Raw genomic sequence first — 27,627 nt, forward strand, 5'->3', positions numbered from 1 at the left:
AGATTGTGCCGTAATTTTAAAGGAATTTATGTGAAGAAATGCATGTAAATGTTTAAACAATAACATATGACCAATGATCTCTTTTTTGTATTGAAATATTGTAAATTCAGACATTTTAACGTCCAAAGAACAGAAATATAAACCACAATTAATTAATCTTTTATGTAGTTGCCGTCATGTATTTGACATATCAGTTATCAGTACTTCAACTCGTTGACGTCCTACTTTTACACGAGAAGGAAAATATCAAAGAAGGAATGGTATATGAAAATGATGATATTTAACTGCTCTAATAAATGATAAACAACATAAATATAATTAACAAATATTATCACAGTCCGTATTTCGTAACTATATAATAAGTTGCCATATATTGTAATATCCCTGAGTTTTTGTAGATCTAGAATTAAAATCGCATTGTTGTTATGCATTCAATTGATAAATAATTGCTTAAATTGTTTTAACACAGCTATTCGAACAATAATTGCCAAACAATTTTTCACTTTAACTTTGTTTATTATCTATATCGCAGGGTAGGTCGGGTCTGTTCTAGCCATTAAAGCATCGTCAGCGCAGCCGTCATCAGCAGCATCAGAACAATCGAAATGGACTGAACTCCTGTAAATAAAAACAATATACATATTCTTCATAAAACTTTAATGTTCTAATCTCACATGTCATTAGTTTTAGAATTGTAAGGTTGTGCTTTGGCAACTCATGTTTTCTGATTTGAAGGGCGGACGCTGAGGTTTTGCAGCAGGAGGGTTGCTTTGAAAAGCAGATTGGTGCTTTGGTAGCAGGAGCGTTATGATGAGAAGGGCATTTGCAATGTGTGTGTGTGGGGGGGGGGGGGCGTTGTGCTCTGACAACAACAACATTATTCTTTGAAGAGAACAATTGGTGCTTTAATACCACCAGAGCGTTATTGAACAAACAATCAATTGAAGGGGGACGCTTTGCCTTGACTACAACATCGTTATTCTTTAAAGGGAAAATTGGTGCTTCGTCAACGGGGCGTTATTGATCAATCAATTTTAGGAGACGCTTTGCCTTGACAACAACATCGTTATTCTTTAAAGGGAAAATTGGTGCTTCGTCAACGGGGCGTTATTGATCAATCAATTTTAGGGGGACGCTTTGCCTTGACAACAACATCGTTATTCTTTAAAGGGAAAATTGGTGCTTCGTCAACGGGGCGTTATTGATCAATCAATTTTAGGGGGACGCTTTTCCTTGACAACAACATCGTTATTCTTTAAAGGGAAAATTGGTGCTTCGTCAACGGGGCGTTATTGATCAATCAATTTTAGGGGGACGCTTTGCCTTGACAACAACGGCGTTATTATTTGAAGAGAAAAATTGGTGCTTTAATGCCTAGACCGTTTTTGAAGAAACAATCAATTGAAGGGAAGGGGGGGGGGGGGTGCTGTGCTTTGACAACAACGGCGTTAATCTTTGAAGAGAAAAAATGGTGCTTCGCAACCGGAGCGTGATGCTTTTAGGCGTTGTGATTTGGCAAATGGAGTTATTATTAAGGGTTTGACTGCCGGTGCTTTATGCTTATGGGAAACGATGAGGCTTGAGGAACAAGAGATTTATGATTTGAATGGGGTCGTTATGCTGCTGCAGCAGGAACGATACGATATGAAAGAAAAAAATATACTTTGGTCGCAGGAGCGTTATTATATGAAGGAGCAAATTAACGCTTTGACAGCAGAAGCGTTATGATGTGAAGACGAAATTTGATAATTTGGCAGCAGGAGCGTTATGATGTGAAGGAGAAAATCGATTCTTTGGCAGCAAGAGCGTTATGATGTGAAGGAGAAAATCGATAATTTTGGCAGCAGGATTGTTATGATGTGAAGGAGAAAATTGACGCTTTGGTCGCAGGAACGTTATGATGTGAAGGAGAAAATTGATACTTTGGCAGCAAGAACGTTATGATGTGAAGGAGAAAATTGATACTTTGGCAGCAAGAGCGTTATGATGTGAAGGAAAAAATTGACGCTTTGGTCGCAGGAGCGTTATGATGTGAAGGAGAACATTGACGCTTTGGTCGCAGGAACGTTATGATGTGAAGGAGAAAATTGATACTTTGGCAGCAAGAGCGTTATGATGTGAAGGAGAAAATTGACGCTTTGGTCGCAGGAGCGTTATGATGTGAAGGAGAAAATTGATTCTTTGGCAGCAAGAGCGTTATGATGTGAAGGAGAAAATTGTGAAGGAGAAAATTGATAGTTTGGCAGCAGGAGCGTTATGATTTGAAGGAAAAAATAATATAAGACCCATCCGTTTCATGTTTATTGTTGTTTAGAATCGTTACTTGTGCCTCTCAACCGGGTTTATGTTTGAATTTATGACTACTGGGCTTGTCCCTGTAGTTTTCATTGTTTTATTATTATTTCTGTATTCCCTTGAGGCATATCCATGTAGTTCTCCAAAAACTTCTTTTAAAGTCAACTGGCCGTTTGTAAACACAGTATATAAAACTTAATTAAACGATGTTATAAAACCATCTAATACTAAAAATACGATTCTGAAGTGAAGGGTCAAGTTTGATTTTGCCATTAAATAAGAGTCCAAATGAAAAATTCAAACTTAAACAACTGCTTCTCGCAACGCGTCAATGCTTCACAATGTTTTGTTAAACACAAAACCCCCCACAAAATAACAACTGTTCAAATGCTACCCAAAAGGTTGGATGAGTGAAGTAAGTCAGATCTTCTTTTTATTGATGACTTTTGAACGCAAGTTGATAATTCAAAAATCGTCAAATTTGTCTGCTTTTATTTTGTGCATTTCATGTTGTACGAGGTCGTGTACGTGTGGGCTACTTTGCGTGCACAAAGTCATCCAGGTACGTGAACGTGTGGGCTACTTTGCGTGCACTACGTCATCCAAGTACATGTACGTGTGGACTACTTTGCGTGCACTACGTCATCAAGGTACGTGTACGTGTGGGCTACTTTGCATGCACAAAGTCATCAATGTATGTGTACGTGTGGACTACTTTGCGTGCACAAAGTCATCAATATATGTGTACGTTTGGACTACTTTGCGTGCACAAAGTCATCGATGTATGTGTATGTGTGGACTACTTTGCGTGCACAAAGTCATCAATGTATGTGTACGTGTGGACTACTTTGCGTGCACAGTCATCAATGTATGTGCACGTGTGGACTACTTTGCGTGCACAAAGTCATCAATGTATGTGTACGTGTGGACTACTTTGCGTGCACAAAGTCATCAAGGTACGTGTACGTGTGGGCTACTTTGCGTGCACAAAGTCATAAATGTATGTGTACGTGTGGACTACTTTGCGTGCACTACGTCATCCAAGTATGTGTACTCAAGGGCAACTTTGCGTGTATATTGTAATCAAGGCTTTTTCCGTGATGTCTGCATGATTTTTCTGTGTCCTACACATTTTCGCTTATTTGAGCACTCTGATATCTATATTTGAAACATCGTTCTGGTGGCCAAGCGGCGTGAAGTTAGCGGCCTAGCGGCATACAAATGTTATTATATACTGGAGCCAGGCCGCCAACTTCACGCCTATACCACTGACTTCACTTACGTTATTATGTTTCAGTGCAGTAGTATATTAACTCATGTATTATTGGGGCGTTTCTCGGAACAGATACAATACACTGGTTGTTCACCATTGAGGTAAACAAAACAACACATAGTTAAAACATGTTCATGCATCAAGTATGGGATTCGGTGACACCGTTTCTTGTAAGACATTTTGATAATGACTGGTACCCACCGGAGGCTTTGTTCCTGCACGTCACTGCACAACCGGCCCAGTCACTGACCTCGTCACTTCCGTCAAAACAGTCCTCTTCACAGTCGCAGGCAAAATCCTCTTGGATGCACGTGATGCGGCCCGAGTAGCACGTGAAGAAGCCTGTGGGACAGGCCTGGAAATAGACAATAGCGGGGACTTTGACTTTCGGTCCAGCCAATCCCAGGTAAAATCCCCTTCCTGCAGGGACAAACTGCTGGTAAAATCCCCGCCAAAAGCCCCCGCACCCCGGGGACAACCTAGGTAAGGCCCATTCCCCGCTATCTTCGGCAAAAAAACAAAGCCGACGCATTCATTGGCACTGTGAAGGTAAAAACACGGCCCATTCCCCCCGCTATCCCCGGTATACCCCCGGACCTGGGGGCCGTGGGTACACAATTGACTGGTGCATAACAGGTTAAGAAACTCGACAAGAAAGAAATGAATATTTGCAATTTTGAGTCTTGAGTCTGACTGTTCATAATTATTAACCCAGATTTCGCGAAAAGAAAATTGAGTCTCATTACGAACAAAGCAAATACTTAACGGTCACCTGATTAGACTGGTATCATTACTGTCTAATCGGTTAACAGGACTTCTGACTGTCAAATAATTTCGAATCTTTGTTTTTGTTTGTTCGTGAAACTGGCCGCTGGACTACATTAACTGGGAGTTTGTATCCATATACTGCACTCTACGAACGGAATGTAACACTTATAATGTTCTGTGTTATATATAATTAGGTCATAATAACAGACCCTTGTGTATGTAAAGGGTTGATTCAGACCCGAAACGGGATTTGTATAATAGGTTTATTCTGTACAACAGTTTGACAACAACTAACCATCATTCATGAAATACATGAATATAATGCAGTGATTGTTATTCGGTGACTACTTGCCGTTAGGCGGAGCTTATTAGATCCTGCAGAGCATATCAGAGACCACTACAGCACTTAAAGGTGCTTACGTTCGCATAGGCGGAGGCGTAATTGCCGCTGGCGGATTCACATGCCTGGAGTTCGCACGTCTCAACAACGGCCGCCTCTCCGGTACACAGTGAGCCGCCGTTACTGGGGGCTGGGTCTGAGCAGGTCCTGTGTAAGAAAGCTACATTGTTATATGTGTGGAAGGATGTAAACTAATTTCTTGGTTGGGTTATCCGGTATTTAGGTTATCAAGCGAGTCATCTGGGAGGGTATTCAATATTCAATATTCAACCTGAATCTTATGGTCATACATTATTGACTTCATTCAATATATTGGTCAGTTATTTAAAACAAGTAATCCGATTAGCTACATCGTTTTAAGATCCACTTAAGACTGATATTGAATACCAGCCCTGGATGTTATTATGTATGAGTGTACATGTCTCTATGTAAAGGCCTTGTCTGAACAGGCTCTGTGGTAAGCACTTGGGGCATGCGTGTTTATATAAGTCCATATGCAGAGACAGCGGTCGTCGTTGCTACGGGTCCGGTCTTAGTGGGTCATGTGTTACATACATACGGGAAATCAATTGTGGCTACTATGTTTGAGTGTAGATGTCTCTATGCAAAGGCTTTGTCTGAACAGGTTCTGTGAGAAGCTCTCTTGGTTTCATTACATGCGTGTTTATATAAGTCTATAAATGTAGAGACAACGGTCGTCGTTGCTAAGGGCCCGGTCTTAGTGGGTAATGTGTTACATACATTCGGGAAATCAATTAGGGCTACTATGTTTGAGTGTACATGTCGTAGCAGCAACGGCCGTCATTTCTAGGGTTTGTGAATGAACAGGCACTGTGTCATATAAATATAGACAAGGAACCCCTTAGTTTAAACATATCTTCCACTGCTAGATTTCTGACAAGCACATAACTTTATTTTTTTATATTAAATGAACGAGATTTTAACGAATGGGGCAGAAATATTTTCCCTGTCCGTTAGTTCGTCCGTCAGTCAGTCAGTTTTTACCTCGCACTTCGTTTCCGCTCAGTAACTTAAGAACTGACCAGCTTATGACCCCAGTTGATTTTGAGATCAGAAGGTCAAAGGTCAGGGTCGCGGTGACCTTCAGGTGAAAATCGATATGTTGGTGGTGACCTAAAACTGAAAATGCTTTCCGCTCAATAAAAACGTTTGCAACTTTATAATAAGTATGCGAGATCTTCATGACTAGTAGATGACCCCTATTTATTTTGAAATCAGTAGGTCAAAGCTCAAGGTAGCAGTGGCCTTGAGGTGAAAAAAACAATATCCGCTTAATAACTAAAGAATGCTTGCACTTAGGAATTTCATACTTGGTATGCCAGCCATTTGGTCATGACTAATTGATGATCCCTATTGATTTTCAGACCATTAGGTCAAAGCTCAAGGCGAGCTTGAGGTAAAATAACGATTTCCGCTGAATAACTAAAGAATGACTTGGCCCAGGAACTTCATACTTGGTTTGCTTGTTGTTCTTGGTGAGTATATGACCCCTATTGACTTTGAGGTCAGAAGGTCAAGGCCAGAGTGCACTTCAGGTGAAAAACGATGTGTTGGTCACCAGTCCGTACGTCATACTTCTTTCCACTCTGTAACCAACGCTTTAAAACAGGAACTTTATACTTGGTATGTCATTTGGTAATGACTAATTGATGACCCCGATTGATTTTCAGACCTGTAGGTCAAAGCTCAACGTGACCTTGAGGTAAAATAACGGTTTCCGCTGAACAACTAAAGAACACTTGGACCCAGGAACTTCATACTTGGTATGCCATTTGGTCATGACTAATTGCTGACCCCTGTTGATTTTCAGACCAGTAGGTCAAAGCTCAACGTGACCTTGAGGTAAAATAACGGTTTCCGCTAAATAACTAAAGAATGCTTTGGTCCATGCCTTCATGGTCTTGATTAGTAAATGACTACTTTTTATTTTGAGGTCGGTAGGTCAAGGCCAGAGCGACCTTCAAGTGAAAAACGATGTGTTGGTCACCAGTCCGTACGTCATACTTCTTTACGCTCTGTAACTAAAGAACACTTTAATACAGGAACTTCATACTTGGACCCAGGAACTTCATACTTGGTATGCAGGTTGGTCATGAGTTCGTCTCCCGTCCAAAAGTACAACTGTCATGTCCATTTTTGATTATAACGTTTAAAATAAAGCCTAATATCAACAGAAATGTTAAACGTTTTTCGTTGGAGTTAATTGCTATGTTAAAATTAAATTAACTTTCCAGAAACATATTACTCAAATTGAATTGAAATATATTTTTATAACATGTTATTCATTTTATTATTTTTATGTATCTCTATAAGTTGTCCCTTTTTCTATGACTACACGTACCTCGTTCGAACAGTAGTTCCCAGTCCACACGTGGCACTGCACGTTGAAAGCTGGCTCCACGCGCTCCAATTGCCGTCAACCACCACTGCAGTTTCAGGTAAAAACAAGGTAATACACATGGTCTAGAGTGACACGATAGATGGTCCCAAATTTTGCCGATCACATGAATCGTTTTCATGACCTTAAACTTAGAGATATTATAATAATCAAAATGGCTTCAACAAAATGAATATCTTATACATTTAAACACCGCTATTTCGAACATCGTTTATCCAAAATTATCGCTAATTCGAAATTAGTTTTCGGCCCCGATTGTTTTCCTACTATGTTTAACTATTTTTTTAAATCAATAATCCGAAATCGGTATTTCGAAATAATCGCTATTTCGAAGTAAATATTACGGTCCCGATTTGGTAGTTCACAACCTATTTATCAATCCTTATTATCTTAACATTTGGCTATCAACATAGAAGTTAAATTGGGGGTAAAGATTATATAACGTGTAGCTATAACCTACCCGGGCACGCCGATCCCGAGGAGCAGGACTGAGACTCGAAGCTATCGCCCTCGCATGGCTTGCCGCCGTAGTCCGGGGTCGGGTCGTCGCATGCGCGGTAGCGTTTCTGGACACCCGTGCCGCAGGTTGCCGAGCATCCCTGCCACCCCTGCCAGGCGCTCCACTGCCCGTCCATTGGCTGGCCGATCTCTGGAAATGAAATAGGGGCTACCTTAAAGTCTATCATCGGTGAATATGTTGAAAATCCTAAATCTGAGAAAGTATTGACTAAGGCTATGGTCGTATTTAAAACAACTAATATCCTATAACCAGTGACATAAGACTGCTGGCAAAATATCAGATCGCAGTTTTACATATTTACGTTCGAAAACGTATGTTTTATGCCGAAAAACTCAGCTTTATTAACGATTTTAGCCATCAAACTTCAATTTTCGAACGTAAATGTTAAAAACTTTGGTCTGATATTTTGTCACCAGTATTTTATCACTGGTTTCCAGATATTTACGCAAAAATTGGTTCATTCCAAGACAAAAAAAATGATAAAAAGTTGTCGAAATGGTCAATCTGAGAGAGTGCAGCTTTCAAATTGTTTATATTATATAACCATAGACAACCAACCGTAGTCACAGAGTCTGCCTGTGTAGGTGGAGATACATATGCACCGGTAGCCGTTGATCAGGTTTTCACAGTCGCCCATCTGGCACGGGCTCTGGTCGCATTCGTTCACGTCTGTGGGAAAAAATGTAAAAAGTAACAAAAGGCAGTTTAGAAATATGACATATTCTTTCATTCGGACCCGTTAAACCATGACGCCAAAAATATAAGTAACAAGTACGTATTAAGCACTTCCAGGGGCATCAATATTGGTTTCCCCGCAACGGCACTCGCTAAAATCTCGAAAGTAGGGACAAAAATCGAATAATAATGTTCGCATAAATTTGCAACGTTTAAAGGGGCTCTGTTTGTTATAAGTCTAATGAAAGATAGCGTTCAAAACCTTGACTGGTTCTTCCATTGCTGTTTTTAATGACGTCCTTTCCAGAATGACGTCACGTTCTCATAACATTGGGCGCCTTTTTAATTGGGAAATTATAATAAGCTTCAGTTAAAGATCGCTATAAGTTTTTGTTTGTGAGAAATAAAATAATACACTTCATTTAAGGATTTAAGAACAAATAAAATATAAAAACAACACTTTGAGACCTCTAGCTTAACATATAATAAATGAAAGACTCTAACGGCACGTGCACAATAAAATTATTCAGAGATTGAACTCAGATCTGCAAAAAATACACCCATTTAAAACCAATCCCTTGCACCGAACAATTTGGATTAATCTCGGGTTAACCTCATTTTCAGGTTTATTCCATAATCTATAATTAGACGATTAGTATGCAGGTTGCAAGGCGCTACCTGTTCGGATATGGGTACGATTATTGAAAAGTGTACGTGTACAGGTACGGGTACAGATACGTGTACGGGTACGGGAGCGTGTACATGTACGTGTGCAGGTACGGGTATTGGTACGTGTACGGGAACATGTACTGGTAAAGGTACGGGTACGTGTACAGGTACGTGTACGGTACGGGAACGTGTATGGTAGGTGTACAGGACGTGTACGGGTACTGGTATAGGCACATGTACGGGTACGTGTACGGGAACATGTACGGGTACTGGTTCGTGTACAGGTACAGGTAGGGACACGTGTACGGTACGGGAACAGGACGGGTACGGGTATAGTCACATGTACGGGAACGTGTACGGTATGGGAACAGGACGGGTACGGGTATAGTCACATGTACGGGTACGTGTACGTGCCAAACATTTTTTGAGAGCACTGAGTCGTCAAGGTTTATGTATGTGGAAATTGCAGTTGAGTTTAATAGCCGTAGCTTTGCACGATTTTTTCGCAACCGCTCTATTTAGTATTATGCTCAGGCCAGATGTTCTTACACCAAGCGAACTACGGTTACTCGGATACATAACACGGGTCAGATTGGATTATCCCAACGATTAACCTACTTCAAACAGAATACGGCTAGTCATGTCCTTATAAGGTCATCACTGTAGAAATTAACACTTAGATACATAATCCGGTCTGGAATTTAGTCTAGATCACATAATCAAAGAAAGCTTTAGTCTTACTGAATTATAATCCTGCTCTTTTGACCGCTAAGATGAATTGTGTATATTTTTGGCCGCAATGCGAATAATATAAGAACATACTAAGCATGCTAATCAATGTGTTTTGTTAAACAATACTTGTATACATTTTGTTTTGCTATTATATTGTTCATTACACAGGATTTTAGTTTTCTTTACTAGAATTCAAAATGTGCAACAACTGATTTCCAATACATTACTCAGGCTTAATTGCGAAAGTAATTTGAGTTCAGCAAATTTTCTCTCATGGCCATTAAACAAATAATTGACAGAAATTGCGCTATTTTTTGCGATAAACACGACAGTTTGCTTTGATATTGTTCAACGGAAAAAGGCTAAATAAACAGCTAAAATAAACAGGCGGTCAATATTAGCCACAAAAGTCAACATGGTCAACATATATCATAGAATATTTTTATGGCTTATTAAGTGTTGTTTGTTAGCCAATGACTGTATAAAGAAAATGTGTTAACATTTTCCGGTAACCTATGACTTCCTATTGCAAGATCGGTCAGGGTAGACGGTCGCCCTGCACCCCCCCCCCCCCACACACACACACCAATATTTCGGCTGTTTATGGCCAATGGAGAAAAACATATATTTTGTTATGATTTTTTTTATTTAGCTTGGTCATTTACAACCAATGTGTGAAGGGCGCTATCGTCTGTGCCCATGGAAACGACTGTGACGGGGTATTGGGCAATTAACGACACGTTTATCGCTATTGAAGCAAATTTTGGCATGTAAGCAATCCTTACCTGACTCGCAATTCTTTCCCTCCCACAAAATACTGCACGTGCAGTTGTAATCCCCAAGCAAATTGGTGCACGTGGCGTCATTCTGGCACGGGTCCGCGCGCACACACTCATCCACGTCTGGAGAAGAAACAGTGTTAAATTTACAGGCAAGAATTCCATTAAATATGAAATTTTAATTTTACATTTTTTTACACAATTGAAAAGGGTTATGAGGATAGGTTAGAAAGTATTGTGTTTGATTCACATTATCAAAAACATGTCACACACGATTAAGCACGAGAAACAGTCACAACCATGTGAAACACGTTTAAGCACGAGAAAATTGATAACCCTGCGGAAAATGATTCAGCACGGGAAAGAGTCAAAGCCATATGACACTCGTTCAAATCACAAGAAAAAGTCATGACCACCCTGTTAAAGCATGGATTAAGTCAGAAAATTGAAGAAAGAACGATAAAAAATATAAATAACTGCCATGAAATATCCACCAAACATAAATTTGATTTTAAAAGAGATCAACCCCTTAGAGACCCTTACCGACGTCACAGTCCTTGCTCTCCCACTCGGTCGTGCACGTGCACTCGTAATCTCCGATGGTGTTGACGCAGGTCGCTCCATTCTGGCAAGGATCGGCGGTCGTACATTCGTTCACGTCTGTGGTGCATTTATCATTGATGTTATACTCAAAATAATACCATTAAATTGTATGGATGATTTACGTAATGTTTCAAACCAAATATAGAACATATTTTAATGAAAAGGTCTCCGAAAAGTGTTCGCAAACCTTCCTAGAAATGCTTTCTGATAAATGAACTTTCAGCAATGGAAATTGGGACACCATTACTGGTAAGGTGTTAGGTAGAAATAAACGTTTATCACGCACGCTTATAAGCACGTCAACATCTACATTAGATCATTCATTTTAATGTTTTACCTCCGTCACAGTCCTTTCCCTGCCAACCTACTGCGCATGCGCACTCATAGTCACCAGCCGTGTTTGTGCACGTGGCACCATTCTTGCAAGGGTCGGCGGTGGTGCATTCATTCACATCTATGGTAATTAAAAACATAATATTATATGCAAAATGTAAAACTTTTTAGAAATAATTTGAACCTAAAATGTTCCGCTGTTATTTAAGCGACATCCATTAAACTTAAAGGCATAGTTTAAGGAATGTTGGGCATATTAATTCCCCGCTGTGCATCCTTCGTTTAGTGCACGAGAGTCACAACAGGGGTCAAATTTAATGTTTATTTGTTTTTTTGGTTCAAGGCCATTTAGAGTTGGCACTTTTAGTGAAGATTATCTCGTTTTCTCAACTAGGCCTTCAAACCCAGTAAAATATCGCTTTTAAATAATGAATGAAATACCTTTAATACATGTCATACGATCCGGATTGATTTGGAAACGAGGAAAAACGCTACCTTGTACAGTAATTTGAAATTTTCTCAATTTAAGTAACTGTATAATGAGATTGCAAGTATACTTGTGAAACGTTCAAAGATAGCGGACATATGTTACAATGTTTGTGTTAAATATAATACACATTCCAGAAAACACAACATCACTAACTTACCGACGTCACAGTCTTTTCCCTCCCATCCGGTTGTACATGCGCACTCGTAGTCTCCGACTGAGTTATTGCAGGCAGCGCCATTGTCACAGGGATTGTCAGATGTACACTCGTTTACATCTGTAATAAAACCATGACGTTTGTATATGCTATGGATTTGATATTTTGAGGGAAAGAACTCTGAAATATGAATAAAAATAATGATAATAATTTTACTAATATTGAAACTTATAATTCTTATTTTAATACTTCTAATAAAAATGATAACTTTGAAACAACAATAATAATAATGATGATGATAATAATAATAATAATTATAATAATAATAATAATAATAATAATAATAATAATAATAATAATAATTATTATTATTATTATAATTATAATAATTATAAACATACTAGTAATACTAACACAAATAGAGGATTTAAGAGTATCGCATCACATACCCGTGTCACAGTTCTTTCCCTGCCAGAAGGCGCTACAGGCACAGCTATAGTCCCCAGCTGAGTTGGAGCAGGCGGCGCCGTTCTCACAAGGATCGTCCCTCGTGCACTCGTTTATGTCTGGATTATAATTATTTGTGATCGATTAACGTAATATTCAACGCTACGATAACAGGCAATTTTTACAAACTTGAATTACTATTAGACTCCGATTCATTTGCTGCATTAATGTATTGAATGTCTTATAAAATCAAGAAGAGGCTGAATCCATTGATCCAGATTGAAAAAGAAAGAAAAAAGTCAGTAATTATTATTGTGAAATGTTCAATGGTAGGGGACATACCATACTTTGTTACAATGTTTTTAGTAAAAAATAATAAACACTCCAGACATCAACATCACTAACCTACCGACATCACAGTCTTTGCCCTCCCATCCGGTTGTACATGCGCACTCGTAGTCACCGACTGAGTTATTGCAGGCAGCGCCATTGTCACAGGGATTGTCAGATGTACACTCGTTTACATCTGTAATTAACCATGACGTTTGTATATGCTATTCAATTTTATATTTTAATGGAATGAACTTTGTAATATGAATAAAAATAATGATAACAATTTTACTGATATTGATACTAAAACTATTTATTTTAATACTTCTAATAAAACTGATAACTTTAAAACAATAATAATAATAATAATAATGATGATGATGATGATGATGATGATGATGATGATGATGATGATGATGATAATAATAATAATAATAATAATAATAATAATAATAATAATAATAATAATAATAATAATTTTTTAACAATAATGATAATGATAATGATAATGATAATAAACATTCTAGTAATAATAGCACAAATAGAGGATTTAAGATTATCGCATCACATACCCGTGTCACAGTTCTTTCCCTGCCAGAAGGCGCTACAAGCACAGCTGTAGTCCCCAGCTGAGTTGGAGCAGGCGGCGTTGTTTTCACAAGGATCGTCTGTTGTGCACTCGTTAATGTCTGGATTATAATTAGTTGTGATCGATAAACGTAATATTCAACGCTACGATAACAGGATTTTTTTACAAACTTTAATTAGACTCGGATTCATTTGCTGCATTAATGTATTGAATGTCTTATAAAATCAATAAGAGGCTGAATCCATTGATCCAGATTGAAAAAGAAAGAAAAAGTCAGTAATTATTATTGTGAAATGTTTAGTAAAAAAATAAACATTTCAGACATCAACATCACTAACTTACCGACGTCACAGTCTTTGCCCTCCCATCCGGTTGTACATGCGCACTCGTAGTCTCCGACTGAGTTATTGCAGGCAGCGCCATTGTCACAGGGATTGTCAGATGTACACTCGTTTACATCTGTAATAAACCATGACGTTTGTATATGCTATGGATTTTATATTGGGCAAACCAGATATAAACATTGCATGCAGAGAAGTCCCTTTTATACCATGAAAGTCGTTTAAAGTTCACAATGTTAAGGCCTAGAAAAAAAAATGTTTGGTTAGGGTAACATCCTTTTCAAAAATAGGTAGGGTAGGTAGGGTTTATTATTATTATTATTATTATTATTATTATTATTATTATTATTAGGTTTATATAAGAATGTCATTTTTTATCCTAGCGGAATGGTGTTAAAGTTATCTTCTGTACAAGCATTTAAGGTTTTAAACTACATATTGAAAAAGAATTAAAAAATTCTTTTTTTTTTTTTTTTTTTTTTAGTTTTTCATTTTTTTTTTCAAACTGACTATAAAAACGGAAGGGTCGTCGCCTATTCCGTAGGTAGGTTCGGGTTACCTGAACCAAATATATTTTTTTATTAGGCCTTAAAGCAATTGAAATCTTTTGAAATGCAGCATGTCATATTGTTACAGTAGTATTTAACACATAATTCTTTACAACATTTAAGGTAAGCCATCCATCATTGGGATCCTTAAATGTGTAAACGACATTTTACATCGAGCTTATTTCTGTGTTTAATTCTATCTATTAACCATTATATAATATTTACATGGATTGCATATTTGAATAACATCGTAATGACGCTTGTTTTAATTTACAACGCTTAATATATTGCAAATTTATCTATTTGTGTCTGAAATAACAGTATTAAATGTCGATTAAAAAAAGCTCTCGATGAAAAAAATCTAACTAAACATTTTTTTTTTTCATTTAAATGAACTTTACCATTAGCTTAATGTAATAATGATAGATGGTTTACCTCAGTATAATGTATAATCTGTGACCTTTAACAACAAGTCAAAGGTTGGTGATAAAAAGGCAAACTTTGCCTTTAGTGATAAGGCCTAAAACAATAAATTGTGTGGTTCGGGTGACCCGACCCTACCTGGAAAATATCGCCGACCCTACTGTTTTTTGGTGCAACTTGCGAAAAAAATAAACACCCAAGATGAGTTTCGAAGATGTAGAGATAATGTTTTTGTTCGAGCCGGGATCTGTATCCGAAATTGACATGTCAACATCCGACAAGGGGCCATGTTTGTATGAAGAACAGCTGTACGATATTCCTTTCGTACAATTTATCGGGAAATTCTCCGACTTTTCGCTCTTCAGAGTAAGGTATATACAATGCAACAAAAATGTCTCTGGATAATAGTATAAGTTTTCCCATACATAAGATTGAATGCCGATCTAATTTTAATATACCCCACCCACCACTGCAGGACAAGGCATGACCAATTTCACTTGTCATGTTGTCAGATGCAATCATAAAAAAATAGTCTAACTAAAATAGCAGCAGGGCAAACATACTACTAGTATTGAAAGGAAATATAAAATATCGGGAGTTCTGAGATAGGCTGGTGCCTGACAAAATGTGACTTTCTTTTAAACTGGGACTGAAACCTGGGTCTGTTGCCATTTGTACAGTTTATAAATTATTCCTAACTTTACTTCTTGGAGAATGACAGAGAAATGTTTTTGAGATGCTGAAGCAGGTCAGTATTGTCACATTTAATTATCAATATGTTTTGCTTTCGGAAGGTGTGTGACGAATGACAACAAACTGGCAATGACACACCATCTAACTGCAGCGATGCTCAGCAATGTCCTTATATAACTAAATTCTGTTGAGAAAGGACAAAAACAAAGCAAACAAACCTGTACCAAACTAAAAAAAAAAAAAAAAAAAAAAAAAAAAAAATTCCGACCTACCTTACCTATTCTTGGGGACCATGTTACCCGAACCACATAATTTATTTTTTAGGCCTAATTATGATGATGCTGACGATGCTATTATTACTAAAATGTTTATTATTATCATTATTTGTATTAACATTATTATTTTCCATGATGCATGGTGATGATGATGATGATGATGATGATGATGATGATGATGATGATGATGATGTTGATGATTGTGGTGGTGGTGGTGGTGGTGGTGATATTGATGAGGTGATGGTGACGTTCGAGTAGAGTATCGCATCACATACCCGTGTCGCAGTTCTTTCCCTGCCAGAAGGCGTTACAGGCACAGCTGTAGTCCCCAGCTGAGTTGGAGCAGGCGGCGCTATTTTCACAAGGATCGTCTGTTGTGCACTCGTTAATGTCTGGAATTATAATTATTTGTGATAGTAAACATTAAATTCAATACTACTATAACAAGTACTTTTGACTAAGATTAAATTGCCGCTCATTAATTTATTCAATATCTTATACAATCAATTAGAGGCGGAATCTTTTGATCCAAATTGTAAAAGAAAAAGGTCAATAGGCATTGTCTGATATTTATTTGTACACTTGTAGAACTGCCGCTCTTTTTGTTGTGATCCATGATAAATACAGCGCTCTATCTAAACAGTACATGTAAGCTTTTTGCAGGTACCACAAACTAACGAAAATATGTAGCAAAACAGAGGGAAAAATATTGTCCATAGGGAACACAGAACTATTGTATTTTTTCTGAAGTCTTACATACTTAAATGTTTATATACTGTTACCATGCATGGCAATCTTCTTGGTGTTATTGATATATACAAACTATATAACCCACCGACGTCACAATCTTTCCCCTCCCATCCGGTTGTACATGCGCACTCGTAGTTTCCAATAGCGTTGGTACAAGCAGCGCCATGGGCACAAGGATTGTCCGCCGTACATTCATTCACATCTGTATGAACACATAAACCCAAGGTTTTATACTCCTATTGCAAGTGGAAATATATTATCGATTTAACTGATAGTGTACAAATAAACACTCATACATGATACAGTCAAACCCCGTTGGCTCGAACTCCCAGGGAACGGCGAACATACCTCGAGCCTCGGAAAATTCGAACCAAGCGGGAATGCTTAGCTTTCTTATACAGAAATCGGTGTTTTACTTCCAGTTCGACCCAACGAAGATTTCGAGCCAAGCGAGTTCGAGCCAACGGGGTTTGACTGTATTAAAAAGTAGTTTCTATGCAAGCTTTTTAAATGTTCATATCGTTTATAATTGTTTAAAAAAATAGTGTTTAAAACTTGTGCGAAAACTGAATAGTTCATATGAGGTCTAGGTTTAGTCTGTCCACACACTCACCCCAAGGAAATACGTAGCAAAAAAATAACATAACAACATACAAACTGCTTTGGGGACAACATCTCGTTGGAGACAAAATTCACCTGTTTGAAAAACAAGACACACCTTCGTCACAATGTTTGCCCTCCCAGAAGCCGCTGCAGGTACAACTATAATCTCCATCCAGGTTCACACAGGCGGAACCGTTTGTACATTGGTTGTTGACGTCGCACTCGTTGATATCTGGAGAAAATAGATTCGAGCATGATTATATCGTTCGTGTTTGAAAAGAGTTTACTTGGTCAGTAGGTAAATTATTATTTTGAAATTTCTTTACTTGGCAAGATGGAAACTCTTTTTTTTTCAAGTTTTAACTTGATAGAGGCATACCTTTTCCTTTGTAAGTTTTCCTCGGTAAGGGTGTACTACTTTGTTGCAAGCTTTGCTCGGTACGAGGTATATATTACTTTTTTGACAAACTTTTTACTTTGTATGAGAGATATTTCTTCTTTTGCAAGCCTTTTACTTGGTTGGAGGGAGACTTATTCTTATGCACGCTTTTAACTTGGTAAGAGGAAGATGTCTTCTTTTGCAAGCGTTTAACTTGGTTGGATGGCTAGTTATTATTTTGCAAGCTTTTTACTTGGTAAGAGGAAGACGTCTTCTTTTGCTAGCGTTTTACTTGGTAAGAGGATGACGTCTTCTTTTGCTAGCGTTTTACTTGGTAAGAGGAAGACGTCTTCTTTTGCTAACGTTTTACTTGGTAAGAGGAAGACGTCTTCTTTTGCTAGCGTTTAATTCGGTTGGATGGCTAGTTATTATTTTGCAAGCTTTTTACTTGGTAAGAGTGATAATTCTTCGTTTGCTAGCGGTTTTCTTGGTTACATGGATAGTTATTTTCTGCAAGCTTTTTATATGGTAAAAGGGATACTTCTTCTTTAACAAGCGTTTTACTTAGTAAGATGGATAGTTATTCTTTTGCCAGCGTTTTACTCGGTGAAAGGGAGTCATCCTTTTTTTCAAAAGTTTACACTCATGTCGAGATTGTGACTATCGGAGTGTCACTTTTATACAATATTTGTTAGTTTATGATTGTTAACATTCCATGTATACCGTCTATGACTTAGACGTTATATGTTTATTACAAGCAGTTACGTACGAGCCAAAAAGTAAATTTCCTTCCAAAACAGGTGAACAATTAAAGAAGCTTGATGTTACGGGTTAACGCGCATGATCATACAGCATTATCAAATGAAAACCAACCTACGTCACATTCGGTTCCCTCCCAACCGGGTGTACATGCGCACGCGCAGTTTAAAATCATATCATATGAATAGCAGTCTAAATAAAATTATGAAACAAATTCATTCAAATAAAATAAACCCTTAGTGCGAACACACACATTAACACAATTTTTTTAAGTGAGTCACACCTACTATCAAATGAAAACCTACCAACGTCACAGTCCGTGCCCTCCCATCCGGTTGTACATGCGCACGAGTAACCTCCAACGGAGTTGGTGCAGGCTGCTCCGTTAGCACAAGGATCGTTGGTAGTACATTCGTTCACGTCTGTGGTCGTAGATAATATCACAGGGAGTGCATTTGTTATATGAATACAATGAGGCAGATAAGTTATACTTTGGCAGGGGCGTAGCCAGCGTTACGAACTTACGCATGTGCGTAACATCAATTTAAATAATGAAACAATAGATATGACCAAAAATGATCTCAAAGTCGAGGGCCAAGCTAAACATTGATATAAGAATAAAGGGGAGATCATCTAGAGTCTCTTGGTTACTACAAAGTCGGCGGCCTCGGACCTATAAATCCCTCCAAATACACATCAGTGCTCAAAATGTTAGTTTCATTTCCCTTTTTTCCCCTGGGGAGCCCCCCCCCTACACCAACCCCCCATACGGCTACAGGGATATTCCCCCTCTCACACCCTCCCCCTTTCGTGCGTAACATTCAGTAAATCCTGGCTACGCCCCTGTTTGGTGTAAATATAGTTTCACCGTATCAATATGGAGAGATATTAAAGAGAGTAAATAAAAAAAGCGCTAAGAATATAACAAAGAAGTTGGCATGTTGTGTTATGGATAACGCAGTTACATATTGATACCAGTTGAATGCAATGGAGCGGAATAAAGCTTCATTCAAATGATCCGTCAAAATGCTAGGATAGTCATACCATACAGCTTAAACACACGTGACTCCTACCTGTGTCACAATTTGTTCCTGTCCAGCCGGTCTGACATGCGCACGTGTAGCTACCACCGGATACGTACGAGCAGGTCCCATGGGTGCACGGGTCGGCATTAACACATACGTTTCGGTCTAAGGGATAATTGGAAAAATAGTAGGAGTGATGCAGTTATGTTCCTGGCATCGATCCATGCAATAGAAACCTTCTCCAGGCTCCAGAAAGTTCAAATAATTACGTATAACAATTTTGTTTTCAAATGTCAAAATTGCTTTTAACAATTTTGATACGATACAGCATTTCGTTACTAAGTCAGTGTAATGTCAGTGTAATTGGTTGTTACAAGCTGTGGATGACAAACCAAGAGTTTCTATAAAATGATGTACCTTGACAGGTGGTTCCTGTCCAACCGGAAGGACACGCGCACGTGTAACCACTTGAAGTGTCCGTGCAAGCACCCCCGTTCGAGCAAGGACTTGGGTCGCAGGCTGGAAAGCACGAGTTATTGGCACTACTTTTATGATAAAGAAATGTGACAATGAAAACTATAGGGTCAGGCCCCGAGGTCAACATTGTATCTATAATTTTGTTCACATACAATCATATTCTAAGACACACACTTTACCTTTAGAGGGACTCGCTGATGTTTTTAGACCAAAAAAGTTTTTTTCGGTAATAAATCAGAAAACACTTATTCTATCCTTATTTTACTTTATAATATCGAAATTGCAGAAAGAAATGCAATTATATTATAAAAATATTTTGATTTTAGTGGAGTGCGAGCCCACGCCGGTAAAAACAGACGCCTTTTTAACAAGAACACCTGGACATATTCATAAGTGATGGAATTTTAACCTTTTAATACATTGATAACATCACGTGAAAATATCGATCAACAACGAATCATGCATTAACGCTTATAAAAATTGTGGTCTTCAAAAACGATATTTGAGCTAATAGCTGTTGGTATCTTAGTTTTAACACTTCTAATGATTTGCCCATACACAAAAGTGGATTTTACAAAACAACATGAGCGAGTCCCTTTAATACATTCCAATAAAAAGAGAGATTTTTGGAAGAGAAAACTATATACAGAATATGAAAATAGCAGTTTCGGTTTTAGTGGCGCTTAAAACAGTTTCTTGGTGGATAGGACTGTTATGACTGTTACAAACAATATATGCCTGTAAGAATACCTCTTGTGATACTTAATCTATATTCTGTATAAATCAGTCCCGGTTTGATTGACACTGTTGAGACTTACTGCTCGCTTTGAAAAATTATAAATGATATAGAGTAAGCTTGTTAAGACCTACTCCCAACTCTATTTAAATCGCGGTATCGGTTTTATTGACACTGGTGAGGCTTACTCCCTATTATTTATAAATCAGTCTCGGTTTATTTGAGACTGTTGAGACTTACTCCATTATCTGTATAAATCAGTCCCAGTTTGATTGAGAATGTTAAGACTAACTCCCTATTGTGCATAAATTCGTCTCGTTTTAATTGAGACTGGTGAGACTTTCTCCCTACTCTGTACAAATCAGTCTCGGTTTGGTAGAGACTGTTAAGTCTCTCTCCATACTTTTATCAATCGATCTCGATTTATTTGAGTGTTTCCCTATTCTGTATAAATAAGTGTTGGCTTGATTGAGACTGTTGAGACCTACTCCCTATTTTGTATAAATCAGTCTCGGTTTGGTTGAGACTGTTTACACTTCCTCCATATTCTGTATAAATCGGTCTCGGTTTAATTGAGAATGTTGATACTTTCTCCCTATTCTGTATAAATCGGTCTCGGTTTAATTGAGAATGTTGATACTTTCTCCCTATTCTGTATAAATCGGTCTCGGTTTTATTGAGAATGTTGATACTTTCTCCCTATTCTGTATAAATCGGTCTCGGTTTAATTGAGACTGTTTACACTTCCTCCATATTCTGTATTAATCGGTCTCGGTTTAATTGAGAATGTTGATACTTTCTCCCTATTCTGTGTAAATCGGTCTTGGTTTTATTGAGAATGTTGATACTTTCTCCCTATTCTGTATAAATCGGTCTCGGTTTTATTGAGAATGTTGATACTTTCTCCCTATCCTGTGTAAATCGGTCTCGGTTTTATTGAGACTATTGAAACTTACCTCCTATTCTGTGTAAATCGGTCTCTGTTTAATTGAGAATGTTGATTCTTTCTCTCTATTCTATGTAAATCGGTCTCGGTTTAATTGAGAATGTTGACACTTTCTCTCTATTCTATGTAAATCGGTCTCGGTTTAATTGAGAATGTTGACACTTTCTCTCTATGCTGTGTAAATCGGTCTCGGTTTTATTGAGACTATTGAAACTTCCTATTCTGAATAAATTAGTCTCGGTTTAATTGAGACTGTTGAGACATACCACTGGTGCCGTACACGTTAATCTTCCAGCTATCCCCACACTTGTAGTTTCTGTCCCCGGGACAAGTGTACGTACACTGGTTCTCGGCAAGTTTCTGGGGTGACACCCGAAAACTGTTTCCACAGAAACACTCCACATTAAACTGGAATGAAACGGATATTGTGTTCAAATAATGTTAAAGTGACTTGCATTGAGGGTAAGCGCTACTGTATTTATATGTCAGTGTTAAACTGGTTTGGTTTGAGCGTGTATGTATTATGTTATGCTGGTATTTTTACATATAAATATATAAATAGTCAGCAAGAAAATACCTTTCAAATAATTTCAATATGATACGTGGTCATCAGACATTTCACATTAACGTTAACTTTCAGTAAAATAGTTTATTTGTGGTTCAGTTTCATTAAAGATGCACGCTTACTCACAGATTAGATTTACCACAATTAAAATACAATTGTTTAGATATACCAAAAAGAATAAATAAATGTCAATAAATATTGTTCTTATGAAGGATACTGAGTTTAATCTGAAAGAAAGGTGCAGAAAACACGCTATGCGACGATAGTAAATCACTGTAAATATTTAAGCATTCACCAATCATTTTATAATTTTGCATTTTCAGCAATGAAACACGCGGTTACAATTTTGTTATTAGAAATTGATATTTTCCATAAATGCATTATTTAGTAAGTAGTTAAAGGTTTATCAGTCAAAATTTAGGTTTGTTATACATGTGTATGTATTGATTTTGAATAAGAGTGTCACTTTCAGTGCTTTGATATAAGAGCCTCACCTCGACTCCGGCGTACTTGTAACCACCGTCCTTGCAGCGTTTTATGCAGCGTACCGGGCTGTTGGAGTTGTCGTTGGACAACATGGGCAGCAGGATGCGACCCTTTACATCTTGGTAACAGCCCATATACGTCATACCTGCAGGTTTGGCAGACGGAAGATAAGTGATAGCTGCTGCACATGCTACACGAGTAATTGAAATTATATATGCACCCGCTTTCCGAAATAACCCCGCCTACAGAAAGCTCGACTAGTCAATGCAGAACGAACGCAAAAAATAATCGTTCATTTGAGTTGGAATGTAAATATTAAACTATATACTACTAGTCTGTTAATGGATATAAGTTTATCAAGCTCTGCAAATATGCCAAAGAATCACTACGTGTTCGTTATGCCGTTCATTCTTTATAATTCTTCTTTATATTTTACATCCTCCGTTACTATACTTTCTCTCATTCTACAGCAATATTGTATTATATAAACATACATTTAAACCTTATACAACATCAGAAATACTCTCCGTTGCCGGTGTATTTTACCGCTTGCAAAAACTATAAGCGCCTTAAGAGTATTTCTGGTGTTGTATACGGATTTTCGAGATTGTTTTCACTTTCTTTATGGTCTTGTGCATATCTTATTGATTCCGCAAAGCAACCATAACAATGTATGGTGAACATGGCACCCTATTACATTCCGTCCAAAGGGATTTGTATCATATCGACTTTCAGCGCAAATCATTCTCGACATCGCCACCACTACTCCATAGCTGCATCACCTAAGTTTTGATGTGTACCGGTATATCAGAACTGTACATATAGCTCATTTTATTCCGCCCGGTTAGCTCAATCGGAAGAGCGTTGGACTCTGAATCGGACAACCCGGGTTCGATTCCCGGGCGGACCAGGTCACTTCTGTTGTGATTGGTTATGAAATCCTTTCTACCACCATTCGCACTGTACCACTGCACCTGGCATGTACAGAAGTTGTCAGTTCCTTGCGGAGGTGAAGGCACCTAGTACTGGTTCTGCCCAGGATAGTCGTGCGGTGGTTGAACTGCCACTCTGGGACCCTTCAATGTGCTCACGCCGGGACCCGGAATATAAACTACTAACACCACACCACCACCCTCATTTTATGTTTACCTCCGATAGGTGGTGGAGATGGCATTTAGTAGGCGTGATTTTGTTCCACGTTAAAATCATGAAGAACTTACCGGCCACATGGTCAAACAGGACCAGTAGAATGGCGAGCTTCAAGTTCATCCTGAGGACGTCCTCCGGAGCTGTGGGGGAAGATGATGGTCAATGGGTCGTTTTCACGAAACATTTAAAACTAAATCCGAGAATTTCTTCAATCATCGAATTGTACTTATATGCTGTAAATCTAATATTGATACGTGTGTATATATATAAACAATTCAAATAAGAGAAAAACATATAAAAATTCTAATTCTGTTTTTACGATTTAAGCTGCACTTTCACAGAATGACAGGTTTGACATTTGTTTTTAATTTTGTCTCAGAATCAGCTGATTTCGGTTTCAATGCCTTTAAATCATTCGTATAAGATGACTCACAATGGAACAGAACTCAATTGCTGAACAACAGCGGAATTTTCTTTTTTCATGAAGCGCTAGTAACGCTAATAGTGATAAAACATCCGTTTTCGAACGCGAATATGCAAAATTGCCATCTGATATTTTGTTTGCAGCCTTGCAACACTGGCTTCCATACATTAATACAAAAATTAGCGCATTCTAAAACCATTTTTTAAAGTTGTTAAAATGGTCAATCTGAGAGAGTGCAGCTTTTAGCAACCTAATTGATATTTTGTTCGTCAGATTTCCTCAGAAAAGTTTAATTTCATTACTTTAATCTTTCGCTCCCATATTCACCACTACAAATCTTAAATAAAAATTGCCAATCCAAAAAATGCCGTGTTTTGAACAACTTGAATGCCGAAAAATCTTTATTTTTTAGCAAATTTGCTTCAAATAACGCAAAAAAATGTTATCATTAGACTTCGAGATGTCTCTAAAATGCTCGCTTTACTACTGAAATGGGTATTTCCTTTAAATAACACTTAAAAATATGAAATACAAATATATGGTTTGAGTCTTTTAAATCTAAATAGCTGTTATATAACTACAACGCATATTGATGTGGTTTAATATTAAATAAAAGAAGAAATTATATTTTTATTTTATAAGCCACTTCGATACTTTTCCTCCCAAATTCGACGGATATTAAAATTAAATTTATTAAAAAAAAAGAGTTTAGATTTGTAATTGTTTTTACCTGTTTTCTAAAGTCTTTAGAAATCAGAACTCCACAAAAGCAACTCTTCCAATGAAGCTAAGCGGTGGTTTCAAAACTACAAATCTTGTAATCCCCGGATTACACCCGTTACTAATCAGTTCCCGCCTGCAAACTCAGTAAGTCCGGTATTAACCCATAATTAAATTTGGCAGCCAAAACAAATGTACGATCGAATACGCAAAACGGTCAGTCAAAATGACCTTATACATCTTTATGTTATATACGTATAACTAAAACTCCTTTTTTCAAATATTTATATACCACGAGTCTGTGATTTTTCGTCACAACCAATGAAACCTAAGCCATAAATTATGTCAAAGTTCGATACATGCGTGCATTTCTGGGAACCAGCGGTTCATTCAGCCATGTACATATTGGCCAGTCAGAACCTTACAATATTTTCGTCAAGTCAAAGATCGGCCATTTTTGCGATTTTTTACACTAAGAAGATGAGTGTGTTATGTCTGATATAGCGGATCCGTGGTCTAGAGCAAAATAAATTGATTTTTATCAAGAATTTTAAGTAAAATCATGATGTTATTTGTGAAGAATATCAGTCCGAAATTAATCCATTTTTCAATCTAATTTATGAGGTGTAACAGAAACTAGACGATTCCGCGATTTATAGATTTTTATTTGATTTTCACTGCAATCATGCAAGTTGAGCTTTCTGTGTCAAGTTTATTCAATGTGTATACCACGTGATAAATTACTTCATATATGCTTCATCGGGAGGCAATTTTTTGCTTCAAATGAAGACAAATGTAACTACCATTTATTCACCCTTTTAAATGAAACATAAAGAAAAGTTATCCTTGTTTCAAGTCATCATTCGATAAAAAAAATTGCCTTCCGACGTATTTATGACGTAATCTATCACGTGGTATACACGCACTGTTATTTGTACTCACGGATCCTCATAGCCGCGCACCTGTAAAGTTGGGTTTAATTGTTCTAGCATTTCCAAAATAGTACAATGTTACTAGTTTCATGGCTCCCCCGTATACATATAATGTTGTTTGTTCCTGTACACATTCTTGGTGTATGGCATGCAGATGAGAGCTCTCAACTACGCTCACTCCGTCCATTCTTAATCATTTAAATGTTATTTTATGGCATCTAACTACAGTTGAACCTCTTTGGCTCCCAGGGACCGGCGCAAATACATCGAGCCTCATAAAAGGCGAACCAAGCGGGAATGCTTACATTCAGTATAAAAAATCGGCCCTTTACATCAAGTTCGACGGGCAGACGGGATGCCGACAGACGGGAGGTCTTTATAAACTAATAGGGAATACACGTTTAAGTAAACGTTAACTGTTGCTCTTAAAATATTTTTGTCGAGAAGATCGGCAGCCTACATCAACAGGAGAACATCAAGCAATAAAGAAAAATATCTTGAAATCAGTTTGACAGTTATACTTTTTATACTGTATGGCGATTTGATAAATGACTTTTCTTACAATATTCGAATTAGTTGTATTAAAGATATTATAAAACACATCGCATATAACTTATTTTACCCCTCTTGCAAAACATACACATGAATAATTTGACTATACGCACTATACACGTTACCGTTAATATACGTGAAAGACGCGGAGGGACGTTCAAACATACGTGTACAAGTAGAAGTCCGCAAATGTCGAGCAAAACACACACATACAGTTGAACTCCGATGGCTCGAAGTTCCGGGGACCGGTGAATGTACCTCGAGACTCGGAAAATTCGAGCCAAGCGGGAATGTTTACCTTCAATTTATAGAAATTGGTGCTTTACATCCAGCTTGAGCCAACGAGAAACTCGAGCCAAGCGAGTTCGAGCCAACGGGGTTCCACTCTATTTTAAATAATTTAGATCAAGAAACTTTAAGTTTATGGTGGTAAGGTCGTTGTTTCTTAATCGCTTGGCACACATTTATAACGAATTATAACTGATTATATGCAATCCGTTTATCTGTGCCATTGAGCTTTTTCCATTGTGTAATTTACATAATTACATTCTGGTGGATTACTACTTAATTTTGCGTATTTTAACTCTTAAAGTTCATTGTATCAAGCTGTTTTTATTGAATGTTTCAGATACTTTAAAACCAAGGTTATTTGGAGACTAAAACAAAGGTTTCATTCGAATTTTATAAAAACATACTTAAAATATCTGATTGCAAATTTCCTTATTACATCCACCCGCCATGTTTAAAAAACTAATATTGAAAAAAGATGAAATTAACAAGTTTTAATGCCCTGAAAATTTCAGGAAAAATATTCAAGTTGAATATTCATAGGTAGGCCTTGAGACTTAAAGGATAAATAATCTAAGTTCTGATATTTGACAATAAGTTCTTGCTTTTTATTGAAAAGAAATCATTTAAAAAAAAACTCTTATATTTTGAATTTCCATAGAAAAAGCTCTTTCTTATTCAACTGGTTTAAAAATCTAACAAAAAAAGATATGAACGTTTCTTATGATATAAGTTACAATATTGAAAAATATATTTTCTCCAATATTCATTGTATATATTGAATAACAAGACTACATGTGGGTCGTGTTTCTCTATCATATCGTTGGTAAATGTAAACATAGCCTGCAAATGCAGATTATATAATCAAGAGTTAAGCGAAATATAATATATCGTTATTGCAATTATATTAATCGTACAATGAATGACATTGGACAACCAGTATGGTACCATCACTTCGGTATCGCTGGAGTTCTTGCCCTTTAATTGTCAAAATTTGATTAAACCTCTTGTCCCGTTAGTTCGCCACATGAATAGAATAATTTCATTAATTTCGGTCTGAGGAAATGACACAAGTCAAAA

The 27,627-nt window shown here is 37.4% G+C and overlaps 1 protein-coding gene across 1 annotated transcript; it reads right to left on the minus strand.

Moving 5' to 3' along the window:
- Positions 1-556: 556 nt before the first annotated feature.
- On the minus strand, positions 557-25,894 carry LOC128235841 (neurogenic locus notch homolog protein 1-like). The gene is made up of 23 exons (XM_052950637.1): positions 25,738-25,894; positions 23,703-23,771; positions 22,491-22,627; positions 21,698-21,839; positions 19,690-19,791; positions 19,321-19,437; positions 18,553-18,669; positions 17,225-17,341; positions 16,592-16,708; positions 16,032-16,148; positions 13,819-13,935; positions 13,460-13,576; positions 12,967-13,083; positions 12,560-12,676; positions 12,114-12,230; positions 11,471-11,587; positions 10,537-10,653; positions 8,234-8,344; positions 7,616-7,804; positions 7,099-7,183; positions 4,757-4,883; positions 3,770-3,923; positions 557-618 (listed from the first exon to the last, which is right to left on the minus strand). Exons 1-23 carry the CDS (start codon positions 25,892-25,894, stop codon positions 557-559), a joined length of 2,739 nt encoding a protein of 912 aa, XP_052806597.1.
- Between the last annotated feature and the right edge of the window lie 1,733 nt (positions 25,895-27,627).

Source organism: Mya arenaria, chromosome 1, assembly GCF_026914265.1.
Source record: "Mya arenaria isolate MELC-2E11 chromosome 1, ASM2691426v1".
NCBI classification, from domain to species: domain Eukaryota; kingdom Metazoa; phylum Mollusca; class Bivalvia; order Myida; family Myidae; genus Mya; species Mya arenaria.